Below are 20,212 nucleotides of genomic sequence, written 5' to 3'. Positions count from 1 at the left end.
CAATGCGTAATGATAACACTTAAAAGATTTCACGGTGGTTGCAGTATTATTTACTGCCATTTATCTCGAGTATATCTTGATAAATAATAAATAACACGGATAATCCTTTAGAATCGTTTCTTCGGCAAATTACCTCGTCTCACTCGTAGCCACGCCGGTAACCGCGATTTATCGATGGATATAAATCGGCATCTTCCCGACGTATCGTACGGATGCAAGCAGCCTACTGCAAGCCGCATTATATGTCTAAAGCTCGCCTTAACAGTATGTAATTCTTGTATCCGCAATTATAATTCACAACAAATCGAATGGAATGAATTCTAAGAAATAATTTTTTTCCACAAATGACGTACAATTTATGTAAATTCTTTTCTTAGAAGATTGAAGTAATCAGAGATTAAAATAATATTAAAAAACTTATATTGATGTTGATAAGAAATTAAATGTGAATGTTATTATCTGCACTGAAAAAATATCCTAAATATATGTAACATTTTCTTGATTAGTGCTAAATAAATATTTCCTTGTTGCAAATAAATCTTTAGTAAACATAAACATATATTATTTGATAAATCTTACTTTCTTTTTTGAATAAATATTTATTTACAGTAAAGAAATGTTTACTTACGATTCAAGAAAATATACTTAAATTTAGGAATTTGTTTTCAGTGTAATCTGTATTAAAAAAAAGTTACATACGATAATTCTTGAAGGTAAAAGAGAGAAAAGTAATAGAAGAAAATATTATCAAGGAATAAAAAAGAATTATTTCGTCTTGTATGATAATCTTCGCGATAGTCAAAACCGATTTAGAAACCACCTGCCGACTGTGGCTGATTTCAATTTTACAGTCTTCCTACGCCAGTTTCTGGACTCAATCGCGACTTGAAACGTAGGTGCCGGGTTTACTGCTGTACGGGTCACATAAAATCGGGCTAAAGGCGACTGCAGACTTCTGCGCGGAAGTCACTAACATCTCCAGATCAATGCGTGAACGGATTTATTTTATCGACCACGCACACACACACACACGCACACGCACACACACACACATACACACACACACACATGCACACGTCTCACCCAACATGACTTTTGTCAGCGAGTTGGTACATGGGAGAAAGATGGGTACCTCCTACAGACCTGTGATGTTGTGTGCACTCGACTGGCACAAATAGCGTGTGTCATGCGCTCAATTGTCGACCTGACAATGTAAACTAACATACGAACAAGAACGACAAAACGGTATTTACAGAAACGCCCGATATTTTACGAAGTTCTTCTCTTATGCAAGCAGAATTTAAAAAAGAGAATAGTTCAATGCAATAGTGACTTCATATGTTTTTAGAAGAAATTTTAAAAAAATTGAAAAACATTAGTTTTAAACTTGAAGAGACTGTAGTTAGTTCAGTAGCTGTAATTTCGTTATGTACGAAATAATTTTTGAATATAAATGGCCAATTTCCTATTCAGCAATTTTTCTGTTTTTTCCTTTCAGAAATGAGAGTGCTGTGAAATACGAAAGTGTCAAACACGCAAGATTACAATAGCATAGTTACAAGATTTTGTAAAAGTATTTAAAAATTTTGTTAGATATAAATCTAAAAATAATTTGTTGAATTATCAAAATAAACAATAAATTAGTATAAAGGCTATGTGAGTCAGCGCGGTTAATTAACAGTGCGCAAATTAAATTATATTTTATTACAAAAAAACTTTGATCAAACATAAATAAATTTTAATTTATAATCGTTTCGACTTAATTTCGAGCCAGCCTCAGAGTAAACCTCTCTTATGACAATATTAAAAACTAAACTATTATAATTTTGTGTACCACAATTCAATCGCATTGTTACATCCAATATTTCTTATTCTGGTCACAATTATATGCACTCAACCAGCTTCTAAGCTCGATAGAAAGGATTGCATGTATTTTAATTCCAATTATTGTAACCAGATGACGAGCAAATAATTTATGCATTATTTTTCCACACGTCAATCATTAAAAATTATATACAGAATTGTCACAAATAGAATTAAAATTAAAATTATCAAACGTTGACTAAATAACAAGTCAACCAAAAATGATGTATACATATTTTAATTACATATTTTAATTATCAAAATAAATATATAGGAGACCCAAGTTGATTGCTAAAATATCAAAATTTTTACAGTATTGCTCATTATGTTTGAGTTTCCTACATAATTATTTGGTTAGTTCAACAAAATTATTTTCAAATCCGTATCTACCTAATGTTTATAGTTACTTCAGCAAAAACCGTTCTTTCCATGTGAGAAACCTAACGATTTCTTTCATTAAAAAGTTCTACATCCTAAATTAACATTTTTTTAACAAAAGAAATTTCACTTCAGAGAAGTCTAAATTTTATTTCACAGCACGTATCTGTATTTAGCAAATTTGTGGACATTTCAGCAAAATGGTTCTTTCCGTGTAAGAAACCTAGAAAATTCACGATTTTATTCATTCAAAAGTTCTACATTCTAAATTAACGTTTTCTTTTTCGATGGAAATTCTGCTTTAGAAGTCTAAATTTTATTTCACCGCACTGCAGTGATCGGACTTGGAATTAAATGTTCCGATCTCCTACGTAGTGCAGACACTGGCTCAGCCATGTGTCATCGGCTTCGACGGTGTAGATTGCGTGTTACAGCAATCTTCGGTGCCACACCGGTGTGCGCGTCAGGTAAAGAGAGTTCTCCCTTTCTTCCGCGTTTCCTCCACCCGCGCGATCGCGCGCCACTTTTGCGACGGGCGGATCCGAGGGAAGCGGATTTTGCCCACGTAGAGTGTCATACACCCACGGGGGCCGATACAATGAGCACTCAGGATTTATGCCGCGGCTCGCACTAATATAAAGGCCAATTTATTTCGCGCCCGAAAGGAGAAGGGGGGTGGGCGGGGGGAGGAGGGGAGGGAGCAACACCGCTCTCCTCCCGGTCCCCGCCGCCCCCACCTGTTTCGAGCCGGACACCAGAATGCAATTTATGCGGGATAACTTCGTAATTTATCGCGAAAACAATGCTGAGCATCGTTTGATTCATATTCAACCACCGCAATGTCCTCCCCTGGGATGCAGGCGCATATAAAAAGGCAGATGTGATTATTTATTTCGCTTCCTATAATCCATATCTGGAATTATGATTATTTGACTTGAATCGTTACAAAATATATACAAATGCAATAATAAACAATTTAATAAAAATTATAAAATTATAGAACATAGGCCTCTTTTGGATTGAAAACTTATATGAGTATACATTTTTTTTACTTTTTGTTATTTTTTTTAAAGCTTAACAAAAAATAAAACATATTTAATTTTAAAAAGCAACAAACAAGACAAGTGAGGTTTTTAATTGTTTCAAATAGAAATTTAATTTACAGTTTTTTTCAGCAAATTAACATCTTTCTAATATGATGCCTGATTGAGCATTGAATTATCAAAAATTGCTTATCAATTTAATTTAACTCGTGACATTATTATAGTGGTTTAATTGCATTTATAAGTCCAGAAAAACCAATTCGACGTGCAGTTCAAATGACTACAAATATGGTATATGTACAGTATATGCATGTATATATATATATTAGGTGTTGGAATTAATTCGTAGCGTTTTTAATGAAAGAATGTTATTTATTTCACATGAGCATTAAAAATACATTAATGAAAGTACTTCCCATCACTTGTAAAACGCTACGAATTAATTCCAACACCTAATATATATATATATATATATATATATATATATATAAATATATATAATTTTCACATTGAATTTAAAGCATTAAAGATCTAGCTTTGACTGGTATAGACTTTTAGTTTATCGATTATGTTTCTTAAATTTAATTTTTTTGAGCTTAAAATTGATGTTTTCAAATTTCCAAAATATTTCCTAAAAGAGGACTAAGTCACTGTTGCATTGAACAGTTCAACTGAACCCTTTATTTTTTCAGAAAACTCGAGAAGAAAGAGGGTGCATGCAGGTGCATTCTTTTGCAGCGGGTCAAGACTCCCACAACTACACACACAAAATCTGAGAATGGAATTCTCGAGTCAAGAGGGCGATAAAGAGATTGAATAGGAATCGTAAAGAATTCGGAGATGCGATGGATCCCTGCGAAGAACGAACGCAGAGAGATAGAGGAGAGGTAGGAAGAGGAGGAGGTTGAAGACCGTTTCCTCCCTTTCTACGTTCCATTGAACGGATCCCGAGGGGGTCTCGCGGTAATATATTTCCTGCGCACGTAACGACCGCAGTATTTGGTTAATATGATTTCCCGAAGTGGTGGTTAAACTCGAAACGTGACGCTTACGAGTGTTATGTAAATAGTAGCAGAAAACGAACAATGGAGGCTTTAGAAGTATGGGTTCTGATAGGAAGAATTGACTATTAACGGATGGTTCACACGACCCAAGACTCATCTGTCTTTCGAGAGTAGCTCGAACAGTCGGTAAAAAGAGATTTGAGAATTTAGAAATTAAAAGTCATAATTCGTAATACACGTAATGTATAATACTTGTACATTTTTAATAAACGAAATAAATATGACACATGTTACGTAAAACATATGTCAACTCTACATGTCATAAAAATCTATCCATAATTTCCAGAATTTTCCTACATTATAATGTCATTTTATAGTTTTGAGAAGTAGAAACTCTAAACGTTATAAAAGTCTATTCAATAATAATTTGTAGTATTTTGCTATATCATTATGTTATTTTATAATTTTAAAAATTAATTACAAAATTATATTTTCAGTAAAGGGCATGCAATGTTCTAATTATGTTATAATTCTAAGCCAATTGGCAAACTTACGCAAGGAAATCGACCGCGTAAAATATTAAGTAATAACTAGCCTCGTTAAGACATCGGATACTTGCGAAACTGATTTATGATACCTTAGGAGTGTAAAAATTAAAATGCAGATAGGTCGTAACGAGCACTTTAAAGTGCCTTAAATAAAGCCCGTAAAGCAGAATCGGGAATTGTGTCGAGAATTATGGGCGTATCAATCATGAATTAATGTGAAATTGGAAACAGTCTGTATTGCAAGCATGTATATATTTAATGTTGCAAGGAGCAGTAAACTAATAAATATTCGTCGAATTTTATCGTTTCATAAATTTATAATAATAAAGCCGTAGTAATAAATAAGGAATGTGAATCTCGAAGCGACGAGTATTCAAATTATTGAATATTTAATAATATACGTATAATTAATAATATAATTAGTAAACTTTAGTAACTGAGATTATTGAAAATAGTCGCGATCTTAATTGAACTTTCAACTGGCAATATTTTATGTCAATAAAAAACGTTGCATGATGATAACTTTATTTCTTCGAGACACTCTGATTAAGTTTCAAATTTTATTAAAAATTTAGTTTAAGGTTCAAGTTCTAATAACTAATTTAGTTAAGATTTAATTATCGCTGCATCTCTAACGTTTATAATCAAATGAGTAAAAGTTTCATCGAATTTTTATCGAACACGCTCTAACGAGATCAATCTCATTGACATTACCGATCTAAAGTGTAACTGCTATCTCGAACATGTTGTGCGCCATACGTGGGCACCAAAACAATGCAGCTGATGGACAATACTTATTAGTTTCAGAGGTGGGCGATTCGCTCTCTTTCTCTGTACCCTGCTGATGCCGTGTAATCTATTGTACAATACAAGTTGAAGGCACGAAGAAAGACAGGCGTACGCCTACAAAGCCGGAGTGGTGTCGGTGCATCACTCTTCCGAACTACATGGAATTCTCCTCGGCCAAGGCTTACCCGAATTTAAATCTCTACCAGGCTCCCTAAGGTCTGAGCGTTAAAGTTATATATTCGTAGGATATCCTAAGAGATAAGAAAGAAAATACGCTTTATAAAATCGCGACAACGCGAACTCTCATATCATTAATCAGAGGACGCAATTTCCTAAAAAAGTTCTCGGTAAGACCGATTTGATTACTCATTACTGTACTCTTTAACATGCAAAGTACCTGGTGCACGTCGGCGGGCCAATGAAAGAGCGCCGCGATAACGGCTCGAAGAGAAACGTGGGGGATTAGCCGAACAAAGTCGATACCGCCGTTCGATAAATCAGACTCCCGCGACCGGTTCACAAGTGGTATTAAGCCCCTATCACGTTACGCGGAAAATAGGCCGAGATCCCGACGAATATTTGGACCGCGACCAGTCGGACCAGTCCTTCGAAAGAAGTAAGGGTGTCTCACCGCACTGCCGAATCATGAATAAATTTTAACGAGACCGCGCGAGCTAAGGAGAGGGAGAAAAGGGAAGACACTCGTAGCTGCGAGCGCCAGATATATGTATAAAGAAGCGATAAATCAAGCCTGCTAATCAGACCGCTTCATCAGGCCCACTTTTCGATAAGTTATGAGAGAGGGCAAAGTAGAGGCAAACCTTCTTTTCGGCTAAAGTTAGCTAAAATTAATTTTTTTAGCAACAGAAAATATTTCATAAATATAAATATATTAATAAATAAATATATATATATAAATTTTTCTTAAATTTTATGCTTCACGAAGAGAGAATTTTGTTGAAAGAATTTAAAATTTTGTTAAACACAGATCTAAGATAATTTTATTGGAAACTCAAACTGCTTGCTAGAATATCAAAATTTCTGCAACATTACTTATTATTTTTTAATTTCTAACATAAATATTTTCATGGTCTAACAAAATTATTTTCAGATCTGTATCCAGTAAGATTTTAAATCTTTCAGCAAAATCGTTCTTGCTCTATTTATTATGCAGCATCAAAAGAAAATTGCGGAAAGTTCTTTATATTATAAATAATAAATGTTTATATCTTAGATTGATTTTAGAACGATATTACTTCGAAATAACTTTCGAAATAACTAAAAAGACAAAATAAAAGTTCGTTAAACTCGAAAACTTCCCGTACCTTCGTACGGGCGAGATTACATCGGACTTGTACGAAACGGGATGTCACAGTTATGGGATGGCAGGAGTTCTAATAGATTCTCGCGAGAGAATATTTTCGCGTCCCTTGGCGTGTGGGCGACATTTTTCAATATCAGAAGACGCGAGTATACGTTCGTCCTGTGTGGTCTACCGTGGTATGCGTCCTACAGCAACCTAATCGAAAGTCTTCGGCAGTTCGAATTCGGCTACCGAAGTGCGCGCGCCAGTCCTAATGAATAACATTAATTAACACCTATAAATTCCTACCTCGACGTACCTGTTTTGTATCAACAATGTACAAGTAAAACAACCGGATGATCGAAAAGCTGTCAAGCCTGCGACCGAACGACGAAATCTTTGGAATGCGCGTAGACGTCTTGACATCGTTCGAACGACCATGTAAAATCGAGATCATTCAGTCAATACAAAAAAAAAAGGAGAAAACGAGTGTTAGAGCGATTAATTTTGGTCGATGGAACCGACAAGTTCGATCAAAACAAGCTGGAATTTTTAAGAAGAATTTTTTCGGTTTCCTTTTTAATCGTAATAGCCTCACGTTAAATAACTTTGATTTATGAAAAGCGCATATATTATATAGGCGACTAAAATCTGAAAGTTGCAGTTTTTCTATCTAATAAAAATAACAAAAATCAAGAACTACCGTACAAGCATGTACAGAGTGTTAAGTCTTTATTTGCTCTTTGAGCGGGCGGCATTAAATTCGCTTCCATCAGCGCAACGATACGCCTCTGTTAATTAATCCCAATGTCCCGGTAATAATTTATCCGATAACGTCCCGCAAGAGCGCGCGCACTTAATAAGCCGAGGCGATTAATACCTTTTTACACTGCGCAAACCGGATAGTACGAGGGACTTTAAAGCACCTCTGCCGATCATAAAATCCTACACAAAGTTCTGCACGCGATGACGCAATTCTCCATCGATGAGGAGAAATGGAAAGAAAAAGGAACAGATGAGAGACTAAATAAATGCGACAGATAGGTTGCCGAAAAAGTCGCGGTTCAGACGTAACTGACGGTACGATTTGCGAAGTCGTACGGACGAAAGATGTTTATGCAAATTCATAGCAAAACGGTCACGATACGGTTTAATGATCCGTCGTTATGCCATGTTTGTTGAACATGTTTTGCAAGTACGCAAAGATGATTAATACTACCTACTTTTTTTATAAAAATGATTTTCCTCGAAACATGTACACAATTTGTAATAACAAATATATGTATATAATTGTATAAATAGATGTAGTATTTTTTTTACAATAGATAAACCATTAAAAATTGAACTGTTTTATAAAAGAAACCAGGCGTTAGTTTTCATTTTTATTTTTACCTCATTTTTTACTTCAGCTATTTTATCAATTTCAATATTTAGGAAATGTTTATATATGTGTACACAATTAAAGGAGAGAAGAAGAGAAACAAAAGTTAAAATTGAGAAAAATACAAACACAACGTTTTATAATAATCTGAGTAGTCGCAAATGACACGCGTTTCTTAATTACTATAATTTTATAATTTTATTGTATGATAATATTTATCAATAATTTATTCTATGTGTGGTAATAATCATATTGTAATCTCGCAATTAATGAATTAAGAATTAATAATATTAAAAAGAAAAACATTCCCCCCATTTATTTAATCTTTACAAAAATTTAATACTGAAAGAGATGATGATTAATTACTTATTTTTGGTATTAAAAATACTCGTTTACTCAAAATAAGTAATGAATCATTATCTTTCAATATTAAACCAGCTAGTATTTAAATTGAATTCTTGTGAAGAAAATACTTTTTTATATAAGCAGTGACAAGTATTTCTAATTTTCGCTTTAAGATAACCAATTAGGAGTATACTAATGTGCAAAGTCTCATAACGTTGTATGAATGCATTATGCGGTGCAATTAAAACTCGAGTAGCACGAATGTGGCGTAAGAAAGATCTTTTCTTCAAACATGTGTATATAGGGTGCCATCAAAAAAACGTTTCTTACTTTGTAAGCATATCAAATTATTTGTGACAAATAAAATAATAATAAAATTTTTGCCGAATAATAATACCAAGATGTATATAATAATAGATTAATAAATAATAATCTTAATAGAATAAGATAATAATAATAGCAAATAATAAATTAATTTGATTAGTGGCTTAATTATTAGAATGTTTAATATTGACTAATAGAAGTTAATCAGATCGTGGGTAATGAGCCGGAGCGACTCAATTAACGAATACATCCTGATTTTATCATTTTCAGAGCTGCCTTATATAGACGGACTTAGAATTAATAATATGTACAATGGCTCGTAATACGTCGTACAAACGCATTACATGGCACCAATTAAAACTCGAGAAACAGGAAAATCGACGAGATTTTTCGCGCGCTAACAACCCGTCCGCGAACAACATAAGATCTTCATTCACCCACGCGCAAACAGTTACACCCTCAAAAACAGATAAGTGAAGGCGAAGTGAGAAGGCGTGGAACAAGAGTTTAAGGAATTATTTGAGAGAGTTACATCGAAATGATTTTTTGTTTACAAATGCGTATTTCCTCTAACTATGCTCCAATAAATACTTTCATGAGAACTATAAAATCACGATCTCTCTCACAGAGTGTCTTCAAATTCTCTTGTCTTTTCCTTTAATCTTGCATCTAAAATCTGAGTCTTGTTTGGCACAAACGAAATTTCATTCTCAAATTTGATTCTTATTTTTGCCCTCCTACAAAATGTTTTCCTTCAATTTTTATCAACATTTAAGTTAAAATACAGAGTTCAATAATATTATAATTAATAATATAACAGTAATAAATAACATTTGAGTTAAAAAATTATATTTGGCAATGTGATAGACATATGGAAACCCTGAACTTTTCCACATTTTCAAGAGCTAAGAAACAGTATAATAATAATATTATAGTATAGTAATAATAATATTAACTTTAGATTTCTATTATTAATTTCATATTAATACTATAATATTAATTTTTTATATTCTCTCATTTATTAATATTTTGTATAAAGAAACACATTTTATAAGTAATGGGATTTTTAATACAGTTCTCTGTTAAATCAAAATTCAAATTGTAAATTTAAAATTCGTACACCTTACTTTATTAAAATTATTTTAGTTTCTATAGAACATTTCAAAAATTATTGATGAGATATCCCAAAGATTTAAAATTTTTTTTTCTTTTTTAGTTTGTATACTGCAATCAATGAAATTGATTGTTCTGGGACACTATAAATCTATGTAAAAGTAATTATGTCACGACCTGCCGCGACACAAATAGAAGTTCTTCCTGGTGGACCTATTTTTGGGATCGTCGGCGTTGAATTACGAAAGTCGTAATTCAACGGGCTGTATCAACGAGTTGCAACTGAATGAGAGGGAAGAAAAAGATAGCGACGGAATGGGAAGAGTCTCTACGAAAAAAGAGACATGGAAGGAAGAAAAAAACATTTAAATTTCCAATGGACGTGCTGAATGGATTCCGTGCCGGAACTACTTCGAATGAAAACAGAAACAAAACAATGTTTTTATAACCCAGTGCCAAGAATACGAGCTATAAGCTGATTCGGTCGATGACGGTATCACTCAAGATTGTTACGATGCCTATTAAACTTGTACGAGGGATCAATCATTTATTTCTGTAAGGCTCGATTGTACCAACGTTATTTTAACTTCAAACGAGGTTAAATATCTCTCTCTTTCTCTCTCTCTCTCTCTCTCTTGATTTTAAAAAGAGAGAGAGAGTTTTAAGCTTCACTTAAAGTCAAAGTAACGTTGATGCAATCAAGTCTAAAAGAAACTATATGTCAGAAACATCAAGAAATTTCAATCTTCAAGAAGAATCAATCTTCTATGTTATTTCTATCTCCAGAATTTAAGAGGCGGAAACAAATTATATTTCGAAAATCTCTTCCTCGGAACGTCAAATCATTTTTAGAATTATTAATAAAATATAGAATTAGCTCGCTTTCATTAAATAATGAAATTAGAGCTGTCACATCGTCTCTCTCTCTCTCTCTCTCTCTCTCTCTCTCTCTCTCTCTCTCTCTCTCTCTCTCTCTCTCTCTCTCTCTTTCAAATATTCAATATTTAGATTATATTTTAAAAATTGGAAATTTAATCTTCTCACAGCAAATTTCTGCATTAAAATTTCATAAAATAATCTGTGAATAAGTAATATAAATAAAAAAAATTTATTATAATAATACTTTCAAATTTTTTAGAGTTGACTAATTTATTAATTTTTTTAAATTAATTAATTAAATTATAAATTTAAGAATTTATTAGGTGTTGGAATTAATTCGTAGCGTTTTACAAGTGATGGGAAGTACTTTCATTAATGTATTTTTTAATGCTCATGTGAAATAAATAACATTCTTTCATTAAAAACGCTACGAATTAATTCCAACACCTAATAATAAAAACTTGATCGTGCGTTATATCAAATTCACGGAAAATTCCAGCTTTTAGTAAATATTTCATTGAATACAAAATAATAGTAAATGAATCATTATTTTTAAAAACGACTCTTTAACGATAACAAAGAGGCGTTATGTCATTATCTCGATTTTTAAAAATTTGCGGCTTCTCTGAGTGACTATTCAAAAATATCATACTATAAAGCAAGGTGCATTTTGTGTGTCGCCTACGCGAGTTCGCGAATAAGCGGGATAACGCACAGCAGTTCACGAAGTGCCATTCGCAGAACAACTTGTAAACGAGTCGTGGAGAATCGATTCGACACGTCTTCGCATGGAGAATTGTTGGCACGCCGAGAAAGAGGAAGAGGAGAAAAATCCCGATGTTCCCGTCCTTCCACTTAGGGACATATCTCTCTTTCTCGTTCTCGAGAGCCACTGTGGATAATTGGGTCCGCACCCACGAGAAACTCTCTCTGTTCTTCCTGAGGTCTCTCTTTCTTCTACTTTCACGCTCCCACGAACTTTTTCGATCTGACACATATGGCGGTGCACAAGAATGCGCGACACGCGCGGTCGTCGTACACATGGTTAAATAATATATATGCTAGAATACAAAACGCGATCGTGCAAGATAAATACAATTAGGATACTGTTTCATGGATTATACATTTATACGATTATACATTTATACATCCTTAATCGGGTTTAATAACATCCATAATTATAAAACTGGCCAGTCATAGTCATTCCGTTCTTCTAAAGAATAGCTATGATTGCAATTTCATAATTATTATAAAATTATTATAAAAATGCCGTGTAAACATAGTCATTGTTTTAATCTCTTAAAATATTATAATAAAAACAATGATTTTGCTAAAGTTTAAAAAAAATTTCAAATCATATAGAAAAAGTGGCTTTGATCAAATTGACTGAAACTGTAGTGATATTTTGTAGATTATGAGATGTTGATCAAAAATTTCCTTAGGCAATATTTTTTTACACAGAATAATGAGATATAAATCAATTACATTTGTAAACAAAACACATAACTGCTTTATGAAAAAAGCAACAGTTTACAAACTGCACATTTTTTTAAAAGCAACTACGTGTTTTTTTAGATCAATTGATTTATCTCATTATTCTGTGCAAAAAAGTATTAAGGTAGGTACAGTTAAAAATGAGTAGTTTAGCAGATAAAAATATTTTTCAATATACAATTAGACCCAAAGTAACAACTTTCAAATGTTGTTACAGCAAAATTTATCCATTTTTTACAATTTTACTCTTAAGGAAACTTTTAATCAGTATTTCATAATTCACAAAATATTTACAAATATAGTTTCCAATGTAACCGAAGCCACTCGTTCTATATGAGATTTGTATGGGATTCTTTAACTAGATACATAAATCTAAAAATAATTTTGTTGGACCATCAAAGTTACATAGAAAGCATCTGCAAAAAGTTTTAACATTCCAGCAACCGGTTTGAGCGTCCTACAGAATTATTTTTACTAAACTTTTAGATACTTTAGCAAAACTATACTTTTTGTTAAAATGTACGAAACCATCTTTGATTTTTGAAAAATTGAATTTGAAATTTCAAATAATGAAATATTTTAAAATAATATATAATATTAAAGAATAATAATTAATAATGTACTAATTTAATTCACCTTTCTTTGGCTCCTCGTCTTTTTGTAGATTTAAACTGCATGTAAATGCTTTGGGATTCTCTCTCTCTCTCTCTCTCTCTCTCTCTCTCTCTCTTTCTCTTCTTTTTCAGCACTATTACTCACTTTTAGAACTTCCTTTATCCCTGGTAAAAATAAAAATTGGAATGTAAGTGGAATGTAAGAGAAGAATAACAGAATTAAAAACAGAATTTACAGAAGACGAAAATTGAGACAACGAAAAGTAAGTCAAACATTTATGTTTCGTTGCACAAATCATTCTAGCAATATCACAGCAATATTACAGCAATGTTGCTACAATCTTCTGTACTGTGTGGATAACTATTTAAGTCATACTTGTTAACAATATTTATTCATTTTATCACAAGTAGAAATGTTTCTAACATATCTTATTTAACGGACATTTGAAATAGTTCATTAGTAAAATGCCAGAAATTTAGACCCCACTCAAAATCACAAATAATTTGAATAAAATATTAGAACTTATATCTTAATGAAATAGTATAAAACATACAATAATAAATAATTAATATAATAATAAATAATCGTAATTATATTGTATAAAGAAATTAGCATTTCTAAATTTCTATGGTAATTCGATTTATTAAAAAAGCATCTTGAGATTGACTTACTTCAAAGATTGTTCAATAATCAATGCTTATCAGTACACAAATTTACTTTTAATTTTCGCAATATTCGGAAAATATTGATACATTTTTATTCTTAATAGATATTTTTCGGATGATTTTTCGTGATGCGTCTCGTCTGTCATGTCGCGTTATTTGCATTAATTGCGATTTATACAAAATGTCTCGTAAATTTTGACTAATCATTTTTGTGTAAATAGAGCTGATTAAACTGAGTCAATTTCAAAAAATCCTCTACCATTTTACAATTTTTGCAATGCTTAACGAGATATTAATTATTAAAAATTGCCAAAAATTGATATTCAATAATTTTTCACTCAAATATTGTACTATCAACTTTCCAGAAAAACTGCAAGAAACAAAAATTGTTTATTTTCTTCTTATAGAACTCTAAGAATTTTTTCAGAATTGTGTATCAACTTTTTAGTATTGCATTTTCTTATTTTTACCAACATGAGAAAATATGGTATTAAAAAATTTTTTTAAAATTCTAAAAAAAAAATTCTCAGAACTATATGAGAAGAAAATTAATGATTTTGATCTCTAGCAGTTTTTCTGTAAAGTTGATAATATTTGAGTAAAAAAATTATTCAAGAACAATATTTAGCAATATTTAGTAATTAATATTTCTATATCTTGTTAACTATTGCGAATAGAAAATTTTCTTCCCCAACCTAATATTTAAATACATATAGAAACATAGATAATGAATGAAGATTAGTAAGCAATTATTAAAATCTCTTCTTTGTTGAATTATTGTTTTCATGTATATTTGTAGAATATTGTATGTAATAATCTTTTTAATAATTCGCATTGCAAATAATTTTCGTACTATGAAAACATATTGGTCCTAGAATATTACGTTTTAATACGACCGGGCATGCCAAGTTTTTTCTTCATTGTAATCGAGTTGACAATTTTAGTCACTTTCAGTCTATCTTATGTATCTTGTATAATACTTGTCTATTTATTTCAGATTCGTTTTTTATTAAAAACAACACCTTTTTAATGCACTTAGTGTATATTTAAAAAAAAATTTGGTTAAGGGATATATTCAATTTTTAAACAAAAAATTTTTAATATTAGTTAAATATAAAATGCATCTTGTTAATGTTACATTTAATTTTTTTTTGTCTTTTCTTAATAAATATTACTAATACTTAACAATTATAGGATATTGAAATAAGGAAATCGTGAAGGAACAGATCTATATTTTTTATATAGCGTTTATAAAAACTTTTAAACAATAAATGCTTTCAAAAAATGCAAGTGATCGTAATACCAATAAGAAGTGAAAATCACACTATTAATTATTAACAATGCAAAATACCTGCAAATTCTCAAAGTTTTACATTTTCTGTATATATAAGTACATATTATGTAAATTTCTAGAATTTGTAGAGAATTGCAATTGAATATCGTGTGAATTTTTTGATTAATAAATGCTTGAATGAAATCTTCAAAAAATTGCAAGTATATTCTCTTGATGTTCTAAATATATAAAAATTCTGTATATAACCATTCAAAATACAGAGTTCTATATACAGTACAAATAAATTATTTCCCAAGCCTATTTCCCAAGTCTCTAATTTTCTATGGTTCTGTTGATTCTTGTTGTTCAAACTTGGGATACTTTGTTTCCACTTCCGTCCAAGTAGTCCTTCCATAGGAAAGATCCCTCATAACACTGGGCAATTCGTCCAACTGTCATTAAAAATTTTTTATTATTCTAATATAATGAAAAATATTTTTTCTTGATATGTCTGTTAATGATAAAAGAATTATTAAATTTTGCTTCTAGACTAATTAAAATTTATACACATATAATATAAATATCACCCAAATTATTCTACAAATATACTGAAAAAATATACGTACATTTATCCTAACTTGTCCCATGCTGTCTCTGTCTCTAAGAGTTGCACTGTGCGGCATCTTCAAAGTGTCAAAGTCAATGGTAATACCGAATGGTATCGCTATTTCGTCGGTACGAGCATATCTGCGTCCTATGCTACCAGAAGAGTCATCCACTTTGTGCGAAACGTCTGCCTTTGTAAGATCTTGCGCTGTAAAACATTAATATACACACACACACACACGTATATATATATATATATATATATTAGGTGTTGGAATTAATTCGTAGCGTTTTACAAGTGATGGGAAGTACTTTCATTAATGTATTTTTTAATGCTCATGTGAAATAAATAACATTCTTTCATTAAAAACGCTACGAATTAATTCCAACACCTAATATATATATATATATACAAGTATATATAATTTCAGATCTATTATCTTTATTATGTTTTCAATGAAAACAGAGCAAAAAAAAAGATTTTGTCTAAGAATATATCAATGTAATAATCAAATTCATATGTTTCACTTACATAACTTTTTCACGAATGGCACAAATTCGTCATTGCCACTGAGTGGTAACACCGAACATTTCAATGGTGCTACAACCGGAGGTAAGGAGAAATACGTTCTCTTCTCATCACCTTCTCTTGCCTGGAAATTATGTTCAAACAGAGCATGCATGATACGACCGATACCAAAAGAAGGTTCAATAACCGAAGGTGTAATCTCTTCCACGTGAACAGTTTTCTGATAACGCTTTACTTCTATCATGTCTTTGGTGATCTTCACAACGACGTTGTTAGACAGTGTCAGTTCATATTCTCCCTTCTCGCTGAGAACTCTCTCTAAGGACTCAATCTCCTTCTTGTTTAAAGCTGCTAATGCATCTTGCACAACTTTGCTATCCTTTTTAAATGTTTTACCGATCAACACCTTGTTCGGCATAATCTCGCAAACATCTACCGTTTTTGGAGCGGGCAGTTTCTTCTCAGCTACCAATTTCACGCCGGTCGCCTTAGTATGCTGCGTTAAATCATAGGCCGACCGATCGGCGCATCCTACGCATTCAATCCATCCGTAAGAAGTAAGACATTCAGCGTCCCAGCAGTCACAGGCGTAATGTGCCATTTCGTTACTCATATGTTGGCGGAAACGTAGACGGTTCGAATCGATGCCGATTTTCAATAGGAACTGATGGATCCTGGCCATGAAGTAGCCCAGCGTCTCATTCGCCACCAAGCCAGACGAGACGGCCTCGCCTATGGTGAGACGCTGCGCACTTTTTCCGTCCATTTGATTGCAAGCTGAATACAACAGCATATCCACGTCTTTGACTGTCTCGAACTTCGGATGACTTTTGTCGCTCGGGTCGCAGAAATGCTCGATTTCTGCCATGGTGAATTCTCGGACGCGTATAAGTCCTGATCGTGGCGAAATCTCATTTCTGAAAGCGTTACCGATCTGCGCCGCAGCAAACGGTAGTCGCTCCTGATTGAATGCCAATAATCGTTTGAAGTTCACAAAGATACCTTGGGCCGTTTCTGGTCTCAAGAAGCCTTTGACGAGCCCTGTTGGACCAATTTGAGTACCAAACATCAAATTGAATTCTATCGGTTCTGTCAAATCGTTACTAGAAACCGGCGATTTCATATTGTATTTCAATAACACTGCGGCCATCTCGTCCTTCGTCATACCATCTAGCTTGATGATGATGTCCCTGCATTCCTCGCGCGTTTTGTCATTTGTTTTCTTATCACAAATTACTTTCTCTAGGTGCGCTTTAATCAAGTGATCCAGCCGGAAGCACTCGCCAGTCTTCACATCCTTCACCATCAGATCAGCGAATCGCTCCACGTGGCCAGATGCTTTTAGTACCGGCTCAGGTGTCAAAATGGAGCAATCGACTTCCAACATCTGTTCTTCCAGTACAAAGAAATTTCTCCAGGCGTTTATCAGATTTGTCTTCAAGGAGCAACCCATGGGTCCAAAGTCATACTGACCAGTAATACCACCATAAATCGCAAAAGACTGATCTAAAAAAAATCTACGTTTCAAAAGATCTTCCATTCTGGCTCTATCAAATGTTACATTGCTGGAAGCTAGAGACAACTCTTTGTCTTCTAGTATTTTTTTGCGCAGCTTCAGCTCGGCTACAGCTTTTTTGATGTCTAATTCTGGAGCACCTTCAGTTTTCAGCTTCCGTACATAGTCACCCTATAAAAAATAATAAGTTATATAGCACAAAGAGATTACCAAAGATAGACTAAAGTATTTTGCTATTCTATAAAATTTTGAAAGTACTTGTCAGTTTGAAGAGAGTAAAATCTCTCACTATTAAAGATTAAAAATTGAACCATTTTTTTCAAGACTGGCTCAATTTTGCTCTTTAGAGTAAGATTCTACTTTAAAGAATTGAATAAGCATTAATACTGACAATACAATCTGTAACAGGCATATGAATCCTGCTCTACTGAAAAAATCATATCACAACGTTACATGATGAAATTATGTAATTAAAACATGTAAATCACGTAAGGGATTGTTCCAAATCAGTACGTGATTTTTTAAAATCACGTAATTTGAAAAATTACAATATGTTAAAAATAATTTCATCTATTATGTGATTTTATAGTTGTCGAATTTTAAAGAATTGAATGATAGAAATAGAAGAAAAAAGAACATATATATCATCATGTAATTTTTCAAATTGTGTAATTAAAAAAAAATACATACTGATTTGGAACAATCTGTTCCGTAGTTTACATGTTTTAATTACACAATTTCATCATGCAACTGCGTGATGTGATTTTTTTTTTTTCAATAGAGTAGTGATCCTAGAAATAGATTTATCTTATAATTATTGTATATTTTTCAGTTTTTTTCCTCTATTCATGTGAGTTAATTATCATACTATATTTATGCTAAATTCGAGTATATTAGTGTAATTTTTTTACAGCTAAAACTTTTCTATATGACGTAGTATTTTCTAAATAACACTTAATAGTACAAAGACTTCACAGAAAATTCATTTTTAAATGTGTTCCTGTACGGGCTAAAAAAAAACCTCGACAAGACACACAGTCCCTATTTTGCATGTCCATATGGCACTCACTTGTTCCTTAACGCTCGCTCGGAGCGGCGCTAGGACTTCCTCGATTTTAGGATCCGTCATGTCAAGCGCGAGGGCGATCTTCAGGTTCCTGTTCGTCTTCTTCGTGCCCCACCGGCTGAAATCGAGAAGACTGGCAGTGGCCGCGACACTTCTGACAGATGGTTTTGTTAGTGGAACGTCGCTGGACACGCGGTGCACCGCAACTCTACGTGCGATATAATGCAAACCACGCCTGAGAAGCCGCATTCGCCGCGAGAGTGATTGTACGGTATATATGCACCTTCACACGCGCCATGCGGTTCCGCGCTGTGGCTTGTTATAGGTTATTAAGGTTATTCGGGGTGCCGCGTCGAAATCGTACGTCACTGATAGCTTTTGCGCGGGAAATTGAAATCCATACAACTTTAATTAAAAATCAATGATTTGACGAAAGTTTGCGTGACTATTAAAATTTAGCTTTAAATTTAATACTACAATTTTAATATTTTTTTATATATTAATTTCATTTATATATAATATAAATTTATTTATATATTAATTTTATTATTTATACCAATTTTATCAATTTTATTATAATATTAATAATTAATAATTATTTTATGATATATTAATTATGAATAATTAATAATTATTCATCATTATAGTCCAAATAGCCAAGTCTGTAGAAAGCAGATTTTTTTTAATGTCTGCTACGCACTATACCAACAAAATAACAACATAATTAGATGTACATAATACTATTGACAGATTGTTAGAAAAAACGTAACAGAATCTGCAAGCATTATCAGATAATGTCGGTAAGATTTGCTCAGTTTCTGCCAACAATTTGCCTTCACATTATGTGGACAGGTGATGTTAATAGAACACAAGCCTAATGCGGATGCAGTTGATGCAAACTACCGTCATTTTCTGCTCGAATCTGCTGACAGTTTGCTAGAAAACTGCAGACATTTTGCTATCTAGATATATACTTGTTTATTTTGCAACTGTACTTTTATTGATATCTTTCCAAAAAAAATTATTAAAGAAATTTATTTAATAAATTATTGTTATATTTTAGTATCTTACAAAACACATATAATGTTCTTTTAAAAAGCTACACATATGTATTATGATTTTGAGCAATAATGAAATAATAATTAGATACATATGTTATATCACTTCAATTTATGTGCATATTAATATTAAAAAATAAAATTTTACTCTTGAACTTACTTTATAAAAAATATCTAACTATATATTTATTCGTACTGACTACAATAGCAATATTCTTCTAAGATTATTTATCAACAGTTAAATAATATTGCAATGAAAACCATTGTAACTCTATGTATCACATATAATTATATAATTTCTGAATTCAACTGTTTATTTAAAATTAATTAAAATTAAACTGCTTATTAAAAATATGCCTTGCTTCTAAATGGAACAAAGAAATAAATAAATAAATATATATGATTTTTATTTTATGTAAC

At 32.2% G+C, this 20,212-nt stretch overlaps 1 protein-coding gene across 1 annotated transcript; it reads right to left on the bottom strand.

Moving 5' to 3' along the window:
• Nucleotides 1-14,956: 14,956 nt before the first annotated feature.
• Nucleotides 14,957-19,067, bottom strand: GlyRS (glycine--tRNA ligase). The gene is made up of 4 exons (XM_011064291.2): nucleotides 18,738-19,067; nucleotides 16,156-17,839; nucleotides 15,644-15,831; nucleotides 14,957-15,469 (listed from the first exon to the last, which is right to left on the bottom strand). The coding sequence occupies exons 1-4, from the start codon at nucleotides 18,981-18,983 to the stop codon at nucleotides 15,359-15,361; spliced, it is 2,229 nt and encodes a 742-aa protein (XP_011062593.2). The 5' UTR covers nucleotides 18,984-19,067; the 3' UTR covers nucleotides 14,957-15,358.
• Nucleotides 19,068-20,212: the final 1,145 nt, after the last annotated feature.

Source organism: Acromyrmex echinatior, chromosome 13, assembly GCF_024713525.1.
Source record: "Acromyrmex echinatior isolate Ae372 chromosome 13, ASM2471352v2, whole genome shotgun sequence".
NCBI classification, from domain to species: Eukaryota; Metazoa; Arthropoda; class Insecta; order Hymenoptera; family Formicidae; genus Acromyrmex; species Acromyrmex echinatior.
The sequence above is the reverse complement of the archived record's forward strand: the minus strand, read 5'-3'. Positions and strand labels throughout refer to the sequence as shown.